Source organism: Bos mutus, chromosome 10 (assembly GCF_027580195.1).
Source record: "Bos mutus isolate GX-2022 chromosome 10, NWIPB_WYAK_1.1, whole genome shotgun sequence".
NCBI classification, from domain to species: domain Eukaryota; kingdom Metazoa; phylum Chordata; class Mammalia; order Artiodactyla; family Bovidae; genus Bos; species Bos mutus.
In genome coordinates, this window is record NC_091626.1 from 27,341,266 (window position 1) to 27,364,175 (window position 22,910).

The 22,910-nt window shown below is 46.3% G+C and overlaps 1 protein-coding gene across 5 annotated transcripts in view; it reads right to left on the reverse strand.

Annotated features, from left to right (window-relative positions):
- The window catches only part of SUSD6 (sushi domain containing 6), a 96,327-nt gene that overhangs the window by 51,266 nt on the left and 22,151 nt on the right, over nt 1-22,910 (reverse strand). For 3 of the 5 annotated variants that reach the window (XM_070377653.1, XM_070377656.1, XM_070377655.1), the window contains one exon: nt 1,776-1,980. In XM_070377653.1, the coding sequence (XP_070233754.1) occupies nt 1,776-1,896 (121 nt within the window). In that variant the 5' untranslated portion in view covers nt 1,897-1,980. Of the gene's footprint in view, nt 1-1,775; nt 1,981-2,258; nt 2,419-22,910 lie in introns of those variants that run through there. The other 2 variants (XM_070377654.1, XM_070377657.1) reach the window with 2 other exon arrangements.

Here is a 22,910-nt window from a genome sequence, read left to right on the forward strand (position 1 = left end):
TCCTCTGTAACCCTATCTCCATTATAACTCCAAATCGATGGCTGCAGATAAGAGAAACCAGGACAGAAAACTGAACTAGGGACATGACATACATCACTTTACGTAGAGCTTTACCCCAGAACTCTCAAGTGCCTCTTCATGATGCTTTTCTTCTAAACCTGAGCAATTACGACCAATACTAGGCATGCTCGTGGTATTTACAACCAGAGACTATGCAGACCAATCACCTCCAGAGGACGCCTGCTGACCTCTGCCCAGTGAGACTCTTGCAGTCATGTTTGTGCCAGGACACATGAACATATCTACTAGAGCTCTCTGGGTAACAAGCATCTCATTATAACGCCTCTGGAATGGGTGTTTAAGAGCAGCTATAGGAACAGGGAAGAAATGCAGGAAGAGACCTTTCCTGACCTGAATGCCTTTCCTCGACTTCAGATTATCTGAGAGTCTTGGTTTCTTGGCAAGCTTGCCTGACACACCACTCATGCAGGCTCGGCCATACAGGTGTGCTCTGGGTTTCAGGCCAAGCTGTGGGCACCTCCTTCCACCAGAAACCACTCCAGAGAGGAAAAAATATCACAACTTGGTGTACTCGAACGAAGTAATGGTGAAACCCCTTCCCCTGTCTGCACCCTGCTCACGCCAGTACACAGGTTTTATGGGGAATAAAAAGACTGGGCGGAGGCGGTGGGACGGCAGGGGAGGAAGGATTCTTTGCAGATGGGGAGGGAAAGAAAACAACAGAGCCAATTTTCCCATCCCGGTCTGAGCCCACACTACAGACTTATATTTTTTCCATACTGGAGAATAATAATCCCTTTATCCAGCCAGTCTGGGACCATCAGTCCCTGATAATTGATTTCAGACCCTGAATGGAAGGCTGGGAAGGTGTGGGTAGCTGGAAAATGGGGTGGGGAATGGGAGGGTGGGGGGAAGCCCATAAAAGAAAGTGGTGGGGTACAAGGGATGGCCCGATGAAGCTAAAGAGGCCGAAGGCAGAAGCTCTGCCCTCACACGGCCATGGAAGGCCGGGACGCCTCCCCAGCGGAGCCGGGGAAGAGCATGCGTGCTGGTGCGCCAGGCACTGGGCGGGGCTCTGGTCCCAGGGCTGCCATGAGCCCGACCCTGGGCCAGTGCACAGCCTCTGAGGTCCGTCCTAGCTCTGCCCAGTCCCTTCTTTCTTCTTACTCTGACAGCCACTCCATTCATACACATTCTTAGTGAGCATCGCTTGTTCTGGGCTGGGGGTAAGTTGGCAAACCTCCTCCATAAAGGGCCAAATATCTTAAAGTGTAAATATTTTAGGCTTTGGGCACTACCTGGTCCATGTCACTATTACCCAACTCTGTCGTTATAGCACAGGTGAGGGACCTGAGGCTTACAGAAGCAGAGACTCGCTCTGGGTCACAGAACTAGCGAGAGCAGGACTGGGCCCTGAACACAGAGGATTCCAAAGTGCACATCCTTACCTGCACATCACACTCTGAATCCTACACCTCGGTCCCATACTGACTATGGCTAAGGGAGGGGGATGGTTAAGTCACCCCTGGTAGGCTCCTACACCCCCACTTCCGGCTGGCTCCCTAGGTCCCTTGGAGCACCCCTGCCCCCCAGGACTGGCTCTCAGCTGTATCGCAGGACCAGCACTGAAGCCACCACCCTCTGCTCTCCCATTAACTGCTCCACAAGCAGAGAATCCCCTTCTCCCAGCCTTTGGGAAAACAATGGTACTGAGTCTTTTCCTTCGCATACTCAGGCAGCAGGCAGGGGCTTACCTGAGGCAAGTCCGTCTCCAAGGAGGGTGCTAAGAATCACCAGGGGAAGGAACACTCCATGTCCCACGGAGGCCACGGCAAACGCTGAGGTGCTCTTTGGTGCTATCCTGCCATGGCACATCTTTTATCCGTCCAAGTTATTTTTAAAAGGAAAAATGTAAAAGCCAGAAGGAACAACTCTGAAGTCAGCCTCAGGTAGATTCACCTAGTTTAAAAAAAAAAAAAAAAGGACATAAGTGAAAGCTTTAGCCTATGTTAGTTATAATAGGCCTTCCTTTATGATAAGGGAAGCCTTGGTAACATACAAAGTTGAAAGAATTCTAGCAACTGAATCCCTACTGCCAGGAGAAGAGACAAGCATGTAGGTGGCTTTTCAACTCCTCCCTGGGGAAATGCCAAGGCCCATAGTAAGCTGCCACAGGCGTGGTTACCACCTGGGAGCCAGATCCTTGTGACGAGACAAGGAGACCAGAGCCGGCTCACCTGGGGATCTGTCAAGCTGGGTAAAGCTTTCAGAAAGTGCCCTGCTGCCTGCCTGCCGTGGGGGCTCCAGCAGAGAGGAGGAAAGAGATGGTTGTTCACGTGGAGAGTGTTGCACCCGAGTTTGCCTCTGCCTTTGCCACTGGACTCAGAGCAAGTTCAACTAACCGGAAAAAAAAGAGAGAACACGTGTCTAAGAGGGAGAAACCACCGCCTAGAGAAGGAACGCCACAGCAGGCGCCAAGAGCCCCTGGCTGGGCCTGCTCAACCACCAGAGGCTGCAGGAGCCCCTGGGGACCTGGCTCCCACCACCAATCTCAAAAATGGACTAATTACTCAAGACTCACCCAACACACCTGCGCCCCCAGAGGCCGCATCTGTTGGCTTTATGGGACAAACACTGAGGGGAGAACGAGGCTTAACTGTTAACAAGCCTGACCATCCACTTTGGCTCAAAGACTTAAAGAAGAATAGGAACCAGTATCTTTAAAAAAAAAAAAAAAAAAGGGATCAAGACTTCTAAGGGTTTTTTCCCACTTGCTTTCAGGAAAGCAGAACGGTTGATCATATATTTTGATATAGATCTATTATATTTTACTTAACTCATTTGATATCATTTATCCTAGTTTATAAAAGATATTCCAAATATAAGGTTACACTTCCTCCTTAAACGCCATACACACCTCTTTCTCCAGTACAGGTTTATGTAAACAGATACGCGAGCCTGCCATCTACAATCATAATAAAGGATGTCCCTGAGGGATATCACCCAGCCCTGACTTTAATCCATGCGTGAAGCCTTTGGCTCAGGCCTACACAGCCCTTCTAAAGAGAGGTACTGCAGACAGCAATATGAACTGTCTTAGTCTAAAGGAAAAGCAGCTATGAGGGTCTTCAATGAGCATGACCAAGGGGCTCAAGAAGAGAGCTAGCCACTGGGTCTTCACTCACCACCCCTCAATGGTTGGGACTGTAGAGTCCTCTGTCCCCAGCTTTTACCCAGACTCCAACTTGGGCCAACAGGGATGGTTCATGGAGAGGTCTAGGGATGGAGTCTGCTAGTGACCCAAAAGGGTACACAAAACCACGTGTGTGTAAATGTGTAAAAAGAGTTATGTAGCTAAGAATGGTAGAGTCAGAATGCCAGAATTCAAATCTCTTTCCTCTATTATGACTTGTGGCCAATTTACTTTCTGAGGCTCAGTTTTCTCATCTGTAAAATGGAAAGAGTAACCATACAATCATCTTCATAGGGCTGATGTAAGGATTCAGTTCAGTTCAGTCCCTCAGTAGTGTCTGACTCTTTGCGACCCCATGAACCTCAGCACACCAGGCTTCCCTGTCCATCACCAACTCCCGGAGTCCACCCAAACCCATGCGCATTGAGTTGGTGATGCCATCCAACCATCTCATCCTCTGTCATTCCCTTCTCCTGCCCTCAATCTTTCCCAGCATCAGGGTCTTTTCAAATGAGTCAGCTCTTCACATCAGGTAGCCAAAGTAACGGAGTTTCAGCTTCAACATCAGTCCTACCAATGAACACCTTAGGATCAGACAAAGTGCTCAAAACAGTGCCTGGCACTTTGCAAGTCCTCAGTAAACAATGGCACCTGTTGCTATCATAATTATGAATAAGATCTGAGCATCAGAGGAGACCTTAGAGGTCATCAGGCTTCATCTCCTCTTCTGAAAGAAGTCAAAACTAAGGTTCAGAGAGTTAAAAGGTTATGCCCAGGCCGCCAGCCAGTTAGCAATGGATCCCTGGTGCTGCCACTGTACATGCAGCCACAGCGGGTAACCTGGGCAGGCACTCACCACCCCGCAAGGGAAGAACAAGTGGATCATGGAGAAGGACACCTGCTATTGCCACATGACAGCACGTGCAGAAGCACTTCTGCAGAGAATGGACGAGGCCAGATCAGGGTGGTGCTCACTGTTCCGTGCATGAGTGGAGGCAATCAGGAAAGACTACCCAGGAGAGGGGATGCTAGACAGACTACTAAACGAAGTGTCCAGTGGAGAAGGAACACATTAACTACAAGTGGCTGGGAGCAATGGAACCCTACACTCCCAGGAGACGCTAGAGGCAGGTGCTAGGCTAAATTTAAAATCCATCCTGAAGACCAGGACTTCCCTGGTGGTCCAGTGGCTATGACTCTGTGCTCCCATGCAGGGGCCTGGGTCCATCCCTCGTCAGGGAACTAGATCCCACACGCCACAACTAAGACCTGGTGCAGTCAAATAAATAAAAATAAATTAAAAAATAAAAACTTTATCACTGAAGACCATGTGGAGCTTCCAAGGATTATACACAGGGAAGTTCTAACACCAAATTCTTTCAGGAAGATCACTGTGGCACAGATTTTAGAGGACTGATTACCAAGTGGGAGGGTAACTTGGTATGAGGGAGGGTTACCAAGTGGTAAAGAATCCTACATTTAGCATTTTATAATTAATGTAGGGGATTCCCCATTGGCTCCATGGGAAAAAATCTGTCTGCCAAGAGGGAGACCTGGGTTCAATCCCTGGGTTGAGAAGATCCCCTAGAGGAGAAAATGGCAATCCACTTCAGGACTCTTGCCTAGGAAATCCCATGGACGGAGGAGCCTGATGGGCTACAGTCCATAGGGTCACAAAAGAGTTGGACACGACTTAGCAACTAAACAACAATTAAAGTAGAGCTCTCTGGAGAACCATGTGACAATATCTAGCCCCCAAATGCACATATTCTCTGACTTATCCATTCTACTCCTATAATCTGTCCTCAGAAACCACTTGTGTGCAATGATACATATGCAGGATATTCAATGCATTATTTATACTGGCACAAGACTGAAGGGGACTAGTTAAATAAGTTACATAACAGAATACACGCAGTGGTTTAAAAAGAACTGGGCAGTTCAGTCTGTACTAATATGGAATGACTTCCAAAGTTAGTACGTGAAGAAAACCATGTGCATGTGTGCATGTGTTTTTAAGATACACACACGTGCACATGCGTGTACATACACACGTGCGCGCACACACACACACACACACACTCTTGTATGCACTGAAAGTCTCTCTCTGGAACTGATGCACAAGAAACTGGCAGCTACCAAGTGCTGTCAGGGAAGGAATCTAGGGGTAACAGGGCAGAAGGCTCACTGTTCACTGAACGTATTCCCTTTTCATCGCCTTGAGTGTTGTACCTTGTGTATTACCTAATCAAATAGATAAAATACAAAATAAAATTAATGCAGCAAGGCCTTCCCATAGGCCACCCACCTCCTTTCTCAACAAATGAATGGACACGCCAGTAAATCTGATTTTCCCTGCCAGGAATACAGTGGGTTGCAGGGCTCAGCACAAGGGTCATCTCCTGGGGGAGTTCTTTTCTGACATGTCACACCCACCTCCAGTAGAAATAACCCTCTTCTTACTCCCCAAGTGCCCTGAGCACCCTACTCTGACGTTACCTCTATCAGGTGATTACATCTGTTTATCTGTCTTACTTCACCAGGCTCAAAGTTTCTGAAGGCAGGGACCGTGAATTACTCAACATGGAATTTTCAAAAGCCGTCACAGGGCCTGGCACCAGACAGGCAGGCAGCAAATGTCTGCTGAACTCATGAATACTATGGGGAGAAGCGAGTATGGAACTGGGGAAAAGATGCATACATATAAGCTCATGTTTTGTTTTGAAGAAACAGGTGGTTCCTCCCTTACTGTTAAGCAGCTACCTGGGGCAAGGGACTAATTCCACCATGAGTCAAAGACCTGATCAAGTGCAGAACAAATGGAGTGATGGAAATTAGGGCTCTGCAGAGAGAAAAGATGAACAGAGGAGAGTCAAGGAACGTTCACACGCAAGGCTGAGCCAAGGGTAGTGCTTTAGAAATAACTTGGAGAAAAGTGAGTCCCCACGGTCCCAGAGTATCCCAAAATGGGAAAACTCAGCTATTATAGAGAAAGGGTCACGCTACACCTAATCATTTTAAGAAAGGATCTGCTTTGAATGCAGAATTTTAAAAAACTGTCCTTGAATTGTGGCTTTAGACCAAGTAAAAAGAAAAACACTGAAAAGACATTAAGATTGAGTATTCATTACTATGCCTAGAAAAAACCTATAGGTGAAAACTTGGGGGAAAAAAAAAGTATTCATTTCACTTCAGTATTTTTTTTGGGGGGAGGGGGATGTTTTAGTGACTACTTCTCCTGATTAAAAAATTATGATTTAGAGAAAGAAAGTAGAATGGTGGTTGTCATGGTCTGGGGGGAGGAAGGAATTGAGAGTTACTATTTAAGGTTTTGTCAGATGAAGAGAGTTATGGAGACAGACAGTGGTGATGACTGTTTGACATTATGAATGTACTTAATACCACTCTTCAAAATGGTTCAGACAGTAAATTTTATTTTATGTGTGTTTTACCAGAGTAAAAAAAGAAAAAAAAAACTGGGAAAATTATGATTAAGAGGAACTGGGAACTAATCATGCTTACTTCCAAAGCCTGCGCTCACACCCATCCTTACAAGGCATGTAGCATCTAAACCAGACGTGAGGAGAGAGGAAAGGATCTGGAGGACCAACTGCCACCAACCAGCCTGCTGGTCAGGAACGCTCTCTGGCTTCTGTTTTCACACCTAGAAACAGCTCTAAAGCCTCTCTCAGCCACAGAATCCTCCAGAGCGCATCCATGCTTCTCTTTGTACAACTCACTGATTCCTCCAACAGCCAGCGTTCCCTTCCAAAACGTGAGGTGAGGAAGAGTCATGGAAAAACCTACATTCACCCTTTTGATTTTCCTTCTTGGGATTCTTGCTGCCACCTCAACAGCCTGTGGTAAAAGGAGACCACCATGATCTGGACTGCCATCGGGCCCCTCCCACCTCTGTGAACCTAAATGTCAAAAGCTTCAGTGACTGTGCCCTGCTGAATGTGATGGTCATAAACATTCGTTTCCTGTCCAGAGCCAAGAGGAAAGACACTGCCTTCACCTCTGCTTCCTCATCTGTAAAATGGAAGCTGTGAAAACCAAGCTTGAGTTATCTCACTGCTGTTGCTGCTAAGTCACTTCAGTCGTGTCCGACTCTGTGCGACCCCAGAGACGGCAGCCCACCAGGCTCCCCCGTCCCTGGGATTCTCCAGGCAAGAACACTGGAGTGGGTTGCCATTTCCTTCTCCAATGCATGAAAGTGAAAAGTGAAAGTGAAGTCACTCAGTCGTGTCCGACTCTTCACGACCCCATGGACTGCAGCCTACCAGGCTCCTCCATCCGTGGGATTTTCCAGGCAAGAGTACTGGAGTGGGGTGCCACTGCCTTCTCCGGGGTTATCTCACTAGTTTCTAGTTAAGGCTCAAAAGAGACAAAATGAAAGGGACTGCTTGCTCTGTGAACTGGTAAGACTCAGACCTTCTATTCAGTCTCAGCCTCTAAGCCAAGACAGCAGAAGGTGACCTGAGAAAACTGCTCTTAAGAACGATGACAATAAGCATGGCACGCCTCCGGGGCTGAGGACAGCCTGTAACACGAGCTCCGAGTTCACACAGTTTGCTTACTTGTTGTTGCCATAGATGCTTCCAGATGAACCAAAGAGCCTGCTAAGATTAAAGGTATCCTAAGAGTCGCTCACAGCCTAGACAGGCAGCAGCAGGGGTCAGGGGGAACCCTGGAACAGCCGGGGCACCCAGGACCCAGCCCCTTGTAGCCCCTGTGCCTGGGGCCCATTCCTGCACGCACTGCTCCATTCTTCCTGCTCCTCAGGTCGAGGATGTCACAGTCCTGCTGCAGCCGCGGTCAGGTCACACTCTACTGAGCCCTCCTCTGTGGAGGCTAAGGGTTCTGACTCAGCCCTGCCAGCCTCCCAGAGGCTACCTGAGTTTCTCTACGGCTCAGACTCAGTTTACATGAGTCACTCAGGACAGATTATTTCCTAAGTCATGGCCATCTCTCCCTTAGTTATAAGAGGTAAGTGAATAGGTAAGACCAACAGAAATCCTTTCCTTGCTTCAGGCTAGTCTGGAAAGGGGATGGTGGTGATGGAGAATCTAGAATAAGTTTGTTCCTTTGATTAACCATCTTCACCAACCCCCATACTACCATGTGATGGGGGGAAGACAACAGTTCATGAAGTCAGAACAGAATTTAACCCTTGCATTTCAGATTGTACGGAAAATAAGTGTTAGCTCTGTGGAGTTCAGAGCTCCTCAAAGGTTGTGATAAGAGCAGGGAACGTGCCGTGGGGCCCTCCTTGCTTCTCCCTTTCTCCCAGTGGTGCCTCCCAGCTTCACTCTCATTCATCCTGATTCCGCTGGGCCAAAGCAGAAAAAGATACCTAAATGCCTCCCACTCCTCCCCCATAAAATGTCAAAATTATATTACTTTTAGATGTCTTCAGTTCACTTTTTTCCTCCCTGGGGATAAATGGCTCCTTCCAATTTTGCTAACCTCTGTATCTTCCCCTTTCTTTTATGCCACCAACAGCTGAGTACTTCAATAGGCACGAAGTTGTCTTTTGAACTCTGAGATCCTTGAGAGTCATAATGTTACTTTATCCATTTCCTTTTCATCTCCAGTCCCAAAGCCAAAAGGACACAAATATCAGAGGTCTTGTTAAAATTTACCTCTTATAAATCACAAAAATAATCCTCAGGTTTTCTCAGAAAAACTTCCTGGTGCTTCCCTGGTGGCTCAGATGGTAGAGTCCACCTGCAATGCAGGAGACCCAGGTTAGATTTCTGGGTCGGAAAGATCCCCTGGTGGAGGGCGTGGCAACCCACTCCAGTATTCTTGCCTGGAGGATTCCATGGACAGAGGAGCCTGGCGGGCTTCAGTCCATGGGGTCGCAAAGAGTCAGACACAACTGAGTAACTCACACTTTCACTTTCTCAGGAACCACTGAAGCCAGGGTAAGGCAGGTACTGGAGGCTTTTCTGAATTGCTCTGATATCCCTGTATTCTTATCTTTCTTCCCAAAATTGCTCACTACAGCCTCTTGCTGTTTTGTTCTCCCTACCCTGTTCCTCGGGCTTCAGACAGCAGAAACACCAGCAGATACATGGCACCTTCCCTATAATCATCTCTAATGACTCTTTTCTAGAAGCCAGCAGGATGACTGCAGCATGGACCTGCAGGCAGGAGACAGCCCTCACGTCCCAGCACCACCACCCAGCAGTGGCTGGGCCTCAGATGAGTCGTTCATTCTTCCTGGCACTCGGGGCCTGCATGATCCCCCAATGTCCTTTCAGTTTTAAGCGCTCTGGAATGTCTTCTAGGGAAAAGGAGGGGCCTCAAAGTATTTCCTCTGAAACAGAAATCAACAAAAGTTCTGAGTAGAAGGAAGAAATGTGAAATCCTTCCTCTTTATTCCCCAGAGCAGACATAGCCTAGCATCTACCTCCCTCTGCACTGCAACAAACTCAGGAGATGCCGCTTTTCCATTTAGAGCTTAATCAATCCATCACCACATTTGCATAGGCCATTCATACCCAGTGTTCCTAAAGCCCTTTCCAAAAATAACAAACAACTAACAACAACAACAAAAAAAAAACCCAGCCTCCACACACCCAAAGGCAAGGATCACCACAGAGCTGTAAGGGCCCAGAGAGAAACAGAAAAACTCAAGAGAGGATGGAAAAGAACAAAGACAGACAGACTCAGGACAGGAAAAAGGAGAGACCAGGCAGAGCGCCTCGGCTCAGGCCATACATTTCCAACCCTGAAGGCAGGAAAGTATCTCTTCTCTGGACTGATGGCCTGAACCAAGACAAATACTTTGCCTCCCGATGCCTCTGTTTCTTCATCAGTAAAACGGAAACAGTTTCATGTTCGTCTCACTCAGAGAGGATGGATCCGTGGAAAGATTCCTGCAGACTGGGCAAGAACCTCTGGTCTGCATGGATGTTGTTAGTTAGGTAGTCCAGGGCAAGTTATTTTCAGTTCCCATCTACAAAATGGGTAAATAATACCCACCTCATTGGGCTGTTGGGAGGTAGAAACAGGATCAACGTGAAGGATCAGAACAGCATCTGGAATACTGGGCCCTCAAATTAGCGCTGCTGGAGGCCCCTTCCTGCTCTAACAGGCTGTGACTGAGCCCACATGAAACTCCCAAAGGGCACTGTTGTCCTGAGACAAGGCTCAAAACACAGTTAGTTTAGAAGAAAGAAGAGCCACGAGGTTAAACAAGTAAACCTCCAGAGGTCTCTCCCATGAAGTTCTAAAAATATATATTTTTAAGGAACTGAACATGCCTCTCTCCAAATTATATAACCTTGTACGTGAGCATCCTGAAGTGCTATGTGTCTAAAGGGACCAAGGAGGTTTCCCTAAATATGTCCCACAGTGTAAACATGCTGTAGGACAGGATAAGGGCAGAGTTTACATGACTGAGATGCACACACACACACTCTCCCTCTCATTACCTCATTACATAGGTGCCACTGTGCCATTATTTTACAGATAAATGCAATCAAAGGGGCCTAGAAGTCTTTCCTCCTCCTGCTTTCATACTGCAGAGGGCTCCCTGCTCTTTTTTCCCAGCACAAGGTCAAGCTTATTTGCATCTCCTCTGGGAAAACTCATCAACTGAGCCCACAGCATGGGACAGCTCTTCTGAACCCCCAGCAACACTGCATGAAGACTGGGAGAACGAATCATAACCTTCCCTGTGGACCACTCACAGTCACTTAACTGTTGTATACTACATTTACTGCAGGTGGTAAATTCCTGCAGAGCCCACCAACTGCCTCTTTCTGTGCCCCAGAGTGTTCAACATTTATTTGTTCACAGAAGGGGAAAATAAAGATAAACCCCAAACCCCATAATGTGTGTAGGAAATACAAGATGGCAAAGTAGCAGCAGATATAAAACAGGAAGAGAGGATAGATAAATCCTGGAAGTTTTGCCAGGCAGGAAAACAGATGCTTGACAGACATGGCTGTCATTGGTTCCTGGACCCAAAGACACGTCTACGTGTCATCACAGCCCTCTGCTTGGTCTCCATCAGAGCTGAGCAGAGCAGGTTTCAATACTAACTTGGCAAATAAAGGCTGGGAAGCTGATTTGCTAAATCTGATTTCTCAGGGCTCTGTGTTTGCAGTAACTATACTGCAATTCAGCAAATATTTACTGGCTGTCTTCAGTGCAAGGCCTGGGTGGTCACAGAGATGACGTGGGGCATAGTTCTTACTCTCAAGGAATTCACAATCTCCATGACAGGAATTATGTGTTTATCCATATAGCACTGTGAAACTGTTACTAGGGTTTTGTTTTTTGTTTTTTGTTTTGTTTTTTTTTTAAAGTGCCATGAGGACACAGAGGCCATAAGAACAAAGGATTCTGGTTGGGAGTAGGGGGAGGTGAAAGAGGAAGCTTTGAGCTGGACCTTGACTATCATGAACAGATTTAGTGAGCTCTCTGGCCCGTTCTGCATCCACAGGTCTAATTATAAAGAAAGAAAAAGAAACGGAAGAACAATTCACCGAAAGGATGGCAGAGGGAGAGAGGAAAAATAAACAGTGATAATTCTTTCTGCCAAGAGTTGCTGACTGCTGCTGTCTGGCAACAGGAAATAAACATATCTATATATTTTCACTGAAGGGGATGTTTAGGTGCTAGATTTTGGTCTTCTAAATACATACTCATGGCTGTGCAGGAAAACACCTCCTCCAGGTCAAAAATAGCAAACCCAAGAGAACTGGCTGAAGCAGTGGTGTTTACTTTTTACCATCACCGTGGATCACTTTCCAAAGGCTCTCACGTGGGAGGGTATAAACAGGTCTGTGTCACTTCCTGGTTCTCAGGCCTTCTGCTACATTCCCAGTCAGTCTGGGAATGCTGCCTATTTAAAAATAAACTGTAAAAACTCACCCAAACCCCCAACTCCAAACCACTCTTTACTTTGCTTCATTTGATTTCACTGGAATTAAAAGGGGTTCAGCAAGCAATGAGACTAAAATGACCACAGAGAATGGATTCTCAGGTGAAAATGAAAATACAGGCTTATTGAGTTCAAGGTCAGGAGATTTAGATTCTACTCATGTTCTGCCTCTAACTGGAAAACCTGACCTTGAAAAAGCATGATGTTTCACCTCTCTGTACAATAGCCGCTTCAGCATTAACCCCAAGATAGTTATCCAATCTTTCTGGACCTCCATTATCCTTATCTATAAACTAGCACTAACAATAGCTACCTTGTAGGCATCATATCATGTAATACATGTTATCATATGGCATGAGTATGGTGTAAGTATATCATATGGTGTAAGTATCACACGGGAATTACATGTAAAGCACTTAGCACATTGCCTGTATTCAGTAAGTCGTCAAAAATAGGTGTTCTAGTTTTCACCATCTATTATTGTCATCATAATCTGAAAACGTAAAAGGCTGAGCTAGATGGATCACTACCTGAAGAGCTTCTCTGGCTCCAAAATCCTCTGGTTCGTTAAGTCACCTTCTCCTTTTTTTCTTTTCTTTTTTTGATGTGGGCCATTTTTAAAGTCTTCACTGAATTTGTTACAGTATTGCTTCTGCTTTATGTTTTGATCTTTGGGCCTCAAGGCACGTGGGATCCTAGCTCCCCGACCAGGGCCAGGGATTGAACCCACACCCCCTGCACTGGAAGGCACAGTCTTAACCGCTGGACCGCCAGGTAAGTCCCTTCTTTTTTTTTCTTTTCAGGCGGTTAGATGGAAAGGAAGGGAGATCAACTTGGAGAAGCATGACAGTTACCAATATATCCTCAATGTTTATATTCGATACACTACAACACAATTAAGGAAATTCATCAATGAGCTGAAAGGGGCATGCTCCGCTCCCTGGGGAAGAGCCTTGGCTGTGACTCACACTGAAGCCACAGCATGGGTACACCTGCTGCCTCTACGGCCTTGTTCGTGAAGCACAACACCCTCCAGGGCCAGCACAGTGCAACTTCATCCACCTCATCTCTACCTGTTGTGCAGCTCCTCGTCCTAAAAGTGAGCACGTGGCCAATCAACACACTTCTAGTAATGACTAATCCCCCCTGCAAAGCAGTCCTGTTTTAAACAAAAAAGTGCCTTCTCCTTAATATAATTTGAATGTGGTCAAAAATTTAACGCCCTTCCCCAAAAGTTAAGAGTGTAATCAGAGTATAGTAACAAGATCTAAGTGCTAGACTGAAATTAAATTCAGATGAAATTAATAGGCATTTTCTTGTATTCGCTCAGCATTCATAACATGCTAAAGACTATAGAGGATGCCAGAAACTAATAGGATGCGACGAGTGAGAACCACAAAGGATGACACCGAGGTTTCTGGCCCGTGACTGGGTGAATGGTAGAAGCTACCACAAGAGGAAAGAACATATGTGGACAAGCAGGTGCTGGTGAAGCATGTGATGAATGTAGCTCAGGTTATGTTTGGAAGGACTGAACTACAGGTACTTGGAGAATATCCAAGTGGAAAGGTCTAGCAGGCAAATTAGAAACGAGTATGAAGCTCCGCAAAGTGCTCCAAACTCAGGATATAGCCCTGGAGTGATCGGCCTGAAAGTGATTGGCTGAAAGCATGCAAAAGAGATGAGAGCTCATCCTGGTGAGAGAGCTGAGTGAGAAGAGAGTCAAGACAGGATCCTCGGGGAAACACTAACTTTCTAAAGCAGAATGTGAAGGAAAGAGAGATCATTAAAGACCCTCCCAAAAGTACAAGGAAACCAGGAGCCTATGCATCAGAGCTGTCACAGGAGGGACACAGTGATTCAAGGAGAATGTGAGGGTGAGTGGCAGACGCAACAAAGGTCCCATAAATGAAGCCTAAAAGACATCCATCCATTGGATCTGATCACGAAGTTATCACTAGTGACCTCCTCAAAAGCAGATTTATTACAGTCATGAGGGAAGATCACAAATTCAAAGTGAGAAAGCACAGACAATAAGGGCAAAACTACTGGGGCGAAGGATGGTGGAACTGGAAAAGAAGGAAGAAGAAAGATGGGATGATGGCTAGAAAGAATTTGTGTACTACAAATTCTGAGAGTTGTACCTTCTCAGTTAACCTAAGGTTTTCAGTTAAAGCTTCTGGAACTGCAGCTCTGAGACACTCCCCCCACCCCTACCCAAGCAAGACACTGTCTTCTAGTCCAAATGTTCTTCATCTTGTGTTAAGTTCCAAGAAGCCTCCTAATTTATAAGCAAACCATGACTCTTCCCGTCCTCCTCACAAATTACCCAAACTTCCTGTAAGTTGTCAAGGTTGGACTGTGAGGCCCCAAGCAAGGAGAAGCAGGAACTTGCCTACTGTTCCTTCCCCTTTGATTAGTCCCAAGCCCAAGCACCACCTCTGCCCTGACATGACCCTCTCACGGTACAGAGCCATCCACCAAGGCCTGCATGCTCTAGGTCTAGCTCCAACCATACCTCTGGTTCTCTCAATACGGAGTTCAAAGTCAGGACCTGAGAAGAAAGGATCTGATTAATGCACAAGAAGGAATATTCCCTTAAATCTCTAAATACAGACTCAAAACTTATTTCAAATTAGTCAAAATTCAGGCAGAGGTATCAAATGAAGAATCTCATAAAGTCCATGTATCATCTAAGATTATGTTAAGAGGGACTGTAATAAAACTCAGCAGATGAGAAAGAAGCATCGTAATTTGATGAGAGAATCTGATAGCTCCCCCAATTTTAACACATATCTTACTAACTTCATTCAACACATATAAAGAGCACCTACTTATACTGGATTCCACAAAAGGTATAAAAGCGGGGGAAAGCTCATACCTTTAAAGAGTTTACAGTCTACAGGGGAGGTAAGACACATACATAAGTAACTACGATGAGGTAAAATGTGAAAACCCAAGGGAGATATATAGTCAAAGTGCCAAGAGAAAACAGGGAAGTAAGGTGGAGCCAGCAGAAGGAAATGAAACAGTCAATTAAAGAATTAATCACAACATGGATTTTAAAGTCATAGGGAGTTCAATCCTGATTCTGCCTCTTGTTTTTCAGAGGTACCTAGGTGCCCTGCGTTACCTCCTGTGAGTCATATACGAAGTTGGGGTAGCAATACCTAGTTCACAGAACTGTGACGAGTCCGTGATTCACGCATTTCTGGAGTTTAATACAATATCTGGCCCAGAGCGAGACGTGAGATGCTGGCAGGGCCACCGCACACAGGAATTTAGAGCTCCTGCGTCTGCACAGAGCTGTCTGGACCCTCACTCATGGACAGACAGCTGAGCATCCGCTATTTGCTCATCAACTGTGCCTATTAGTTCAATCAGTCACCCAGGTTGAATGGCACTATGGTCAGGAGGCATAGGAATGAGGCTCAGAGCGTATATATGCGTATGTTCACGTCAGGATAAACCTGGAAGTACACACTCAGTGTTCAGCTTGGAAGCATGGCATCACAATACAGGTGAAGTTTCAGATTATACACCACATACTGCATGACACTACAGCATGCTGTTCCTTTGGACACTGTACCTGTTCAGTAAATGTTTGGTGCAGTGACATGACCTGAACCTGGTTGAATTCCCAATGAAATGTGTCTCACTGGATTAATTTTTCAACAAGTGAACACAGGAGGCAAAAGACACCTAAAAATTAGCCTGAGGGACACAGAAGTCATAATGGAATAACAGAGACTAGATTTACGTTTTCTTTAAACAACTACAAAGTCAGATATAATATATTAAATAATGGTTTTCAGACATTTAAAAATAGGTAGCACAGGGCAGTGATCCTTGAAAAAAGGGAAAGAAATGCAGAGTCCTGCTGGTGCCCCAGCAGGGCTAACCTGCTAACTAACCCCCTAAAGGCATCTTCAGACCAGAGAGTAGGCAAATAAAAACCTGAGAGTTCAATGATTTCACTGAGTTGGAGAGACAGCTGGGAACTGGGGGATGTCAAGGAGGCTAGAACGTGCAGGGCAAAGTAACTGAGAGGAGGGAGCTCCAAGGGAAAAAACTAACGATCTGTGGAGGCTGAGTGTTGATCTGTGCACGTGTTAGAGGAAACTAGCAAGGCTAAGGAAAGAACCAAAGGAAAGAACTAACCCCCGGCGCTCACACGGAGCCAGAAGTTTACACGTTCCCATGGGCCAAAGTGGAAACAAAAAATCTCCTGGTTCACAGGGCACCGGAAGGGATCTTCACAAGTGTTGGCCTCAGTAGTGGGACCATCCTAGCCCTCAACTAAAGGCTGTCTGCAAAAAAGAAAAAGGACAAAAATAAATAAATAAATAAAGGCTGAGAACCAAGCCTTGAAAGGATCAAACCAATTCTAAGTAGTAACTGAATTGCTTCTGAGAACAAAGCCAAAAAGTTTTTAAAGGAATACAGAAAGTTTCAGCACCTAACAACATACAACTCACTATGTCTAGTTTCAAATCAAAACTGAGCAGACATGCAAAGAGGCAGAAAATTATGACCATGACCTATGGTCACAGGAGGAGAATAAACAAACAGAAACAGACCTAGAAATGACACAGATGAACACAGAGGATGTTCAAATCTCTGTTACAAATATACTCTGTGTGTTCAAGAGAAAAGAGGAAGGGACGGGCATGAGACCACAAAGACTCAAACGTTTAAACTTCTAGAGGGAAAAATACGAATACCTGAAAAGAAAAATATACAGAACGGGATTAACAGATTAGACACTGCAGAAGAAAAAATTCAATGAACTTGAAAACACAGCAATAGAAACTCTCTGAAGAGATATACACAGAACATAAGTCAGAAGTATGACTGTATCAAGCAGCCTAACACATGCATAATTGAGGCATGGGAAGCGCACATAGGTACACACAAAAAAATTTTTTTGATGTAAACTATAAACTCACAGATTCAAGAAACTCATCAAACCACAAGAAGAAGTACCTCAACAAGAAAACACAGCATGGCACACTGTAATCAAAATGATGAAAATGATCATTAAAGAGAAAATATTAAAAGCAGCCATGAGGAGGTAGGAGGAGAGACAATGCACCCAGAGAAACAAAGAATCACAGCAAGTCTCCTGTTATAAACAATGCAACCCAGGAGGCAACAGAGCATCATGTTCAAAGTATTGGGGAAAAAATCAAATTTGACACTCATTTCCTAAGGAAAAGCTGACAGGAACTATGAGTTCCCATCACTAAGTTTTTTGTGTTCTGCAGTAATATTTTTCAGGGAGGCCTGTGCTGAGCACAAGACTCAGTGGTCTTACAAACATCTGCAAGTACTTGTTGTTGTTTAGCCCCTACGTCATGGCCAACTTTTTGTGACCCTCATGGATTGTAGCCCACCAGGCTCCTCCGTCCATGGGATTTCCCAGAAAGAATATTGGAATGGGTGGCCATTTCCTTCTCCAAGGGATCTTTCTGACCCAGGGATCGAACAAGCACCTCCAACATTGGCAGGCAGATTCTTTTAACACTGAGCTACCAGGGAAGCTCTTTGGAAGTACAGTATTCTATGAGGAGTAAAAAGGGGTAAAGACCCTTTCTTACTTTCGTAGAGACACGTTTTATACTCTTGTACTCAGAACATTACAAACTGAAGCTTATTTATACAGTCATATTCCTTAAAATACTGGAAAAGAGATAAGAAAGGTCTATTAGAGGATCCATGCCTTAGCTGAAGAAAATCAAGGAAGAAAGAAAAAGTAAACCCCATCATAGAAAGAGTCAGCTTCACCAGCATTAGTCCTGAAGAGGCCTCCCTCCCTCAAGTGTACACATGTACTGGTTAATGTGTCTGATGGACCTTTACAGATTCAGATAAAATATTTTTTCAGAATGAAAGAAATATTCCTTAAGAAGAGGTAAAAGTAACTCAGGAAGTGACATAGAGTTACTCAATTCTTAGCTATGCAACCCAGTCCAGGGTAACATAATCTTCTTCTCATTAAGGACCCTGGGCAGGCACCCCATTCTTCAGAGTCCAGCCTGGGGTTCTACCCTGGAGGGACCATTAAAATGGCAATTTATCTGTTTTCAACATTGGCTGGTCTGGTCTCTCCAGTAAACTGTAGTTAATAAACTATAAGGTCCCGGGAAGGCTGGAGCTCTATCTGTTTTTTTGTGCTTTCTTTGTAAACTGTGAGACCATGACTCTCTCAAAAAACCCTAGTATAGGTGCCCAAGAGGGACTCTCCTCCCCAAAATAACTTACTGCCTGAACAAGTGGTTTTCAATGGGGGCAATTTTACATGCCACTCCAGTCCCAAGGTTTCTAGCAACATTTGGAGGACTTTTTGACGGTCTTAACCTGGGGGATGCTATTGGCATCCAAGTGGCAGAGGTCCAGGGTGCCAGCAAACATCCCATGATGCACAAGACAGCCCCCCAGAACAAAGAATTCGGCCCCAAATGTCAAAAAGGCTGCAGCTGAGAACCCTGGCCTGAGTGGGATCAGCACGGTGCTGAGCAGGTATCAGCAGTTGTGCTTGTAAATTCCCCGCCGCCGCTGGCAAGTCTCTTCCTATCACCTGTCTCCAGGCAACGCTTTGATCCTGCTGGTGTCCCTAACTCAGGCTTACAGTCCCTCAGAGAGAAGAATTTAATAAGAGTTTAGATGTCTGGGTGTTCACCCCATCTCGGCCACTAGCTGTTGATTCTGGCTGTTACATATCACAAAATTTTTCTGGGCCCATTTCCTCCTCTCTAAAACAGAAGGCTTGGAAAAGATGACTGAGGAGTTCTTCCAGCTCTAAAATTCTATTTGAAATGCTATCTGTCCTTATCATGAGCCAAAGAGAAAGGATCCAGCTTAGCGTGCACATCCACCCCGAAGGACAGAGGTTCTGCTATTGTAGAGACAGAATCTAGCCAAGGGGGAGCGCCGGAGAAGCCAGGAGCTCAGGTACAAGCGATCCAGAAAAGGCTCTGCAAACACTTGCTTAAAGCCCAGCCCAGGCTCTCAGATTTAAAATACATAAGAAAGTCTCCCTTCTGCCTTTTCAGGTCAATCTTATTCATCAGTGTTAAGAGGAGGAGCGGGAGGCTCGGGCCACTGAAGAGCAGCCCTGGAATCACTTGGGAGCTTAACAGAGACACTGAGTCTCAGGGTCTGCTCCTAAGTCACTTCAGTCGTGTCCTGACTCTGTGTGACTCCACAGATGGCAGCCCACCAGGCTCCTCTGTCCCTGGGATTCTCCAGGCAAGAATATTGGAGTGGGCTGCCACTTCTTTCTCCCTCATCCCTGATCTACAGAATGAAAATCTGCATTTTAATAAGATTCCTCCGGTTTGAGAAGTCAGAAAAGTTTGAGAAGCCCTGGTTTAGGATATACTGCCCTTTTATTCCCTGCTCTATCATCTCCTCACTTGTAAAGATGACTTTCAAGACTGTCCACATTCCGTCCTAACTCCACCTCCTTGCACAGCTTGTGCACATGTACACACACACACATACACACCAGTTCAGAACTTCCAAACCCAGAGTCACCGACAGTCAGGAGGACAACTTCCTTTCTCTTTGCCTCTTGCCTACATCCACTGTTGCTGCTAAATCGCGTCAGTGAGACCCCATAGACGGCAGGCAACCAGGCTCCCCAGTCCCTGGGATTCTCCAGGCAAGAACACTGGAGTGGGTTGCCATTTCCTTCTCCAATGCATGAAAGTGAAAAGTGAAAGTCAAGTCACTCAGTCGTGCCTACATCCACACAAGGCCAGAAAGAAACAAGACTTGAAGCACAGGCTAAATCAGAGCTTTTCTGAGCAACTGATTCAGCCCACCCCTGCCGTTCAAAGACTCCTCAGGAGGTGGGATGGAGAACCCAAAGGTACAAACTCTGATGGGAAGAGACTCGTCATTTGCATCTGAACAGAGACCGACCAGAGTCCAAAGTTTCATTGTTTTCCTGCCGCCGCTGCTGCCTTACTTACAGAAAGATTCTTGGGGCACAGGCTAAAGGGCACAGCACACACACAGAGTAAACAAAAACACAGCAAGGGTTCTCCTGGGGGTGGGGGCAGCTGGAACAAAGCAAGACCACGGTGAAGGGTAGCCTAACAGAGCGCTGGAACACAGGACAGAATGTGGGGAGAAGGGGTAGACTCTGCTGAGCGGCTAGTGCGGGAGAGGAGATTAGGTTGGGGCTCAGCCCCCACCCCACCCGCGGGCCTAAGCAGCAGATGGCTCAGCCCCAGGCAGCTGGCAGAGACAGCCAACTGCACGTGCCTGCCTGCCCCTCCCCAGGGCAGGAAACGAAAGGAGCAGGGCCCAAGCCAAGCATCACCTCCAAAGATCACCCTGGGGGTGGGATGGCAAAGTCACCCAATGCTCTGCCAAGAGATGAACCTGGAAAACATCTCTAGTATCATCCAAGGTTCTTCTGCACCCACCTTTGCTGCCTCTGGTCATCTTTTATTAGGAGCAGACTCATGGGGTCTGTCTTGGGATCCTAACACATTACAGCCTAAAGTTCAACCTATCCATGTTAAGAGAGGGAAACTGAGGCCTAGAGGGGGACCATGGCTTGCCCCGGGAACACAGGGCTTGTTAGTGGCTGAACCAAAACTCAGCTCTCCCAACTCTTCACTCAGCAAGGTTTCCCAAATACCTCCCACCGAGCCCCCCAGACTGAGTGCCAGCCCCAGCACTGTTCCCAGTGCTCTGTCCACTGAGCCCTCCAGGAATGGCTCCTGGCCAGGCCTCTGCCAGATGAGAATGTCCGGTAGCGCTGAGTCTCCAGGAACTCCAATGCAGCCAGAGCAGCTCAGGGGAAAAAATTCACGAGTAGCTACCTGCCTCTTCCAGAAAGGAAGCAGAAGGTACACACAGTTAACACTCAAGGAAGGCTGTAGTTTTGGGGGCGTGGGGGGCGGTGTGTGTTTGGAAACGAAAAAGGCTTGTTCTGAGAGCTGAAGGGAATTATCAGCCAACACAGACTTGGAGGCAAGTCGGAGCTAACTGCCAAACTAGACTGGCTTAATTAAGACTCTCCCACCCTCTTCCCCAGGAAACCCACCCCCTCCTCTGGCTGGTCACACTAGCCATAAGAAGCAGTCATTTCAGGGAAGCTGAAGCCCTCTCTGGCGACCTGGCCCTGGGGGATGGGCTGTCAGCCAGGGGGCCAGGCCGCTGGAGCTTCAGGGCCCAGCTGCCCTTACTGTCAGCTCAACATCTGCCTTCAACAGCACCTGCGCTGCAGCCCACTCTGGATCACTGTGTGTGCAGAGTGGAAAAAAACACTCATTAGCTTTTCAAATATAACCCTCTACAGAACCTAAATAGAAGGCACAGTTACTCAACTGCAAAGCAGAAATCCTCTTCTCCTCATCAAACAAAGGTGCACGTCCACAACCAGCTATGTGTTTAAAACTGGGCAAAAAGAGGCTAAGGAGTACTGGGGTGAAGTTCGTTGACTAACTGCATCCAGAGACCTGGCAAACCCCAGCTCCAAGGCCTTGAAGCATCAGTATAATGAAAGCATCCTAAGGATGAGAGGTCTTTCCTAAACGCTTGTGGCTTTGCTGCTGCCTCCACACTCCAGGGCAATCACCATAGGCTCCTCCTGCCCTTCAGGCCCAATATCAGTCCAGGACCCTGGACATGGATATGCGGGGCCAGACAGTGGCCTGCCAGAAAAACTGCCTTACTCAGGGGCTGAAAAGCAATGTTTGATCTAGTACAACCAAGGGGTCATAATGGGCCCTGTGCTCAAACCCCTTCACATCTGTCACAAGCACGCTGCGGGTAGAGGGGAGCGGGGGTGCAGTGAGGGCAGGGAATCAGGACACTACAGCCGGACTTCCTTGTCTTCCACCCCAACAACAGCCCCTCAAGAACTTGCCCTCCTGAAGGGCAAACACGGTTTTGATTTCCAAACCTCACTGTTAGAGAGAACTTCTTGTTTTCTCTCTCCGTTTTTTAAAACAGATGAATGCTCCCCTAGGGAAAAAGCAGCTGTAAATACAGTAGAGGGCAGAAAGAGAACACTGCTAGGAGTTCCAGAGGAACCATTATACTATTGTAAAAAGGCTTCTCAAAAGAATGAACACACCCCATTCCAAACAGAAAACACACAATTTCCTGTAAAGGACTTGTCTGAAGGGTAACCTTTGGGTAGATGGTTTCTCTAGGCTGCTCCCTGCTCTACTCAACACTAAGACCTTGACAAGAAAAGTGAGTTAGTAATTTTCTTCCTCGGAACCTTAAAAGAACTAATTCACAACTCAGTCAGCCTGCTTGTCTATTACTATCATCACTATCATCATCATTATCATTAAAGGGCTAAACTTCATCACCAAACTGCTATAGACATTTAAACAAATTTAAGCCGTTACATTTTTAGGCAGACTGATGCCACAGTATTTACTAGTTGAGATGAGAATGGGAAGAGGGTATAAATCTGAGATGGGCAGCCTGGTTTCTGCACTTCCAAAAGGAACTGCAATGTTCAAAGGCTCAGGATTCTGGGAAATCACCCACTGGCTTATTTTACCTCTCCATCACAAGTAATGAGGCTGCCACCCCAAAACCCATTTGCCAAAAATAAAAGATCTAAAGAAATGTTTCAGAGAAAGTTTGTGAGAAGAAAACTCAAGCTGGTTTTATTTTCAAACAAGCTGCAATTAAATGGTTTTGCCTCCTTAACCACACTTCCTACCTAGAACTCCAGTAAGTTAGATGTGCCTCTCAGATGCAGACTGGATTACAGGGAATTCAGCTGGCTGAAACTGGTCTCAGCCCACAGAT